Raw genomic sequence first — 2,518 nt, 5'->3', positions numbered from 1 at the left:
AGGCAGAGGATATTGCATCCTGGGGTGTGTGGGCAGACAGAGGTGGTGTCCCCTGGTGGGCTTCTTTGCATGTGAAAGGCATGTGCCAAGCCAGGCCCTGTGCTGACTCTAAGGATTGGGTTCCCGTGAACAGAAGTCTGTCCACATCCAGAAAGGGTTATAAAGATGTTAAAACATCATAATGTCGAGAAGCTAATAAAATGCATAAACATACAATTCAGACGATGACCTTAGGCTTTCTCTACAGCAGCACCTTGTCATAGTCTGTCCCCATTTCATACGGGAAAAGAGTTGTGTCCTTCGTCCTCCACCGTGAACCATGGGGACAGACCTGGGACACACAGTCGTCCCTCAGGAGCTCCTCAATTGACCTTGACCACATCATGTGTGAGAACCTGCTTCCTCCCTAACTCTGGGTTCATCTCCCCCACTGCGTTTCAGCTGAGGCTGAAGCTTTGATGTGGGTCAGGGGGCTGTACCCTCAGTGCTGAATGGGGATTCCTATAGACTACTGGTCTGGGGTGTGAATATTTCTTCCCTCTACATGATTCTGTTCTGTTAGATAAAGAGGATCCATCTGTCTTTATCAAAGACACAATGTGGGTGCACTAGAGAGGCTCACTTCTCTCTGTAAACCTAAACAGGTGAATGGCCCACAGGGTAGAGCGATCAACACTTGTTTGGTTGGATTGTGGTGCTGGGCCACCCCATGTGGCCTGGACAGAGAAATGCTCTTCTGGGTAAAGAGGAGGCCACGTCTGTGGGAAGCTCAAAGTGCTCCTTTCTCTACAGACCAGGAACCAGAGAGAAGTCCAAACACACGGGGTCCCTCACCTGAACCCTCATCACTCTAGTCACAGCACCTGTAGCTACCTTCTTACTGGGAGCATTCCTGGATATGGGGACGATTTAGGCAAAGACTGTGATGGAGTCTGAAGGCACAACAGCAGACCGACTGTGCAATGCCAGGGCCCAGTGCAGATTCATAGGAGGGGACCCATGTCAAAAATTAAGAATGAAGTGACAGTCAGGGCTCAGCGTGCACTTCTGAGTAATGCACGATTCCTGTTCTGTGTCTCCTCACTCAATGGCTGGACAACGACTCCGGCATCTCCATCCTGATTCTGAACAAGAAAGCGTCTTTTCACTCTGTTTGTAAACTGGGCTCATGCCACCAGAGATCCTGTTCAGGACTGTGGAATGTTGGGTGCCCTGTGTTCCTACCCCCATGGGGAATCCTTTCTGAGTGATGGGCCCATGTGGGGACAGCACGTACCTGTGGGGGGCAGAGAGCCTGAGCTCAGCACACAGGAGCCTGGACTGTGCTGTGTCTCTCTCTGTGAAGAATGTTTCCCAGCCACAGTGAGGACGAAGCCCTCAGGCGATCTCTGTCAGGAAATAAAACAGGACACACAGAAGGTGGTGAAAGAAGGTCCCTAATCACCAGTCATGTGTCATCTGCGAAAGAACGTTCACTTCTTCATTTATTGTATCTACTAAGACTATTTAAACTAGAGCCACCAGGAGAAACAAGAATTGTCCCTGAGGCAGCTGAGAACATTGTGAGGAAATTATTTCTCCCAGTAGGTTAGAACAGGTGCAGAGGAGGGCGTCTTCAGGGAGCGCGATGTTAGGGAACAGAGGAAACTGCAGACATGGACAGGGCACCCCTCACTCTCCAGCTGCTCTCTCTGTGCGCGCATTGCAGGCTGACCTCTCTCCTCATTAGTCCGATCACTCCTCGCACTTCCTCAGAGCTCCTGTCCTGAGTGTGCCCTGCAGCCCAGCCCTCCTGTCTCCCTCAGGGAGCGTTGTGTCTGGACCCCCACTGATGTCCCCTCACTGCTTCTTGCACAGTCTCACACCAGTGTGTCCTCAGTGGTCATGGAGTTCAGTTGCAGGGAGAACTGGTCTGTGGATGTGTCTCTGGAGATGGAGATGTGTCTCGTAAGGGTCAGGCTGTCGTAAGTGTTCCCACGGTAACGCATGTCCCCAACCCCTTCCGGCCCCTTCCATGGGGTCTGGTAGATGCAGCTCTAGCAATGACCACAGACTGCGTTAGAGAATCCAGACACAGCACAGGTGAGTGAGTGGGTCTGCGAGGGCTTCACCTGTCCTGGGCCCGACTCTTGAAGATGCATCTTGGACAGGACACGTGGGGACAAGGAGAATCAGTCCTGTCAGTCACATACTCTCACAGGAATCCCACAGTCCCTTGTCTGACATTTGAGACACTTACTTTGGGGGGCTGTCACCAGGCACAGGAGAAGGCTCCACATTCTCATCTTCGCCGTGACGACAGTTGCTTCCCAAGAGACCTGAGCCCTGTGTGGGGAGAGAGCAGTGAGCGTCCATAGCCCCATGCTGCAGGGGAGGGTCCTGTCTGGGCTCAGAGGGCATGACCTCACAGTGTTTCTAGGACGGGATTAAATGTCCGTGCCTTGATTCAGGATGCTCCCTCCGGGACACTCTATGCTTTTGGCTTTACCTCTTGATATAGAGAATTGGCCTCACTCAG

The 2,518-nt window shown here is 52.2% G+C and overlaps 1 gene segment (V, D, J or C); it reads right to left on the bottom strand.

Annotated features, from left to right (window-relative positions):
• Window positions 1–1,859: 1,859 nt before the first annotated feature.
• Window positions 1,860–2,518, bottom strand: part of LOC105309596 — a 6,250-nt gene continuing 5,591 nt past the window's right edge. The window contains 1 exon segment of the V gene segment in view: window positions 1,860–2,036. Within this exon segment, the coding sequence occupies window positions 1,860–2,036 (177 nt within the window).

Source organism: Pteropus vampyrus, unplaced genomic scaffold (genome assembly GCF_000151845.1).
Source record: "Pteropus vampyrus isolate Shadow unplaced genomic scaffold, Pvam_2.0 Scaffold792, whole genome shotgun sequence".
Classification (NCBI taxonomy): domain Eukaryota; kingdom Metazoa; phylum Chordata; class Mammalia; order Chiroptera; family Pteropodidae; genus Pteropus; species Pteropus vampyrus.
This window is presented reverse-complemented; position numbering and strand designations above follow the sequence as displayed.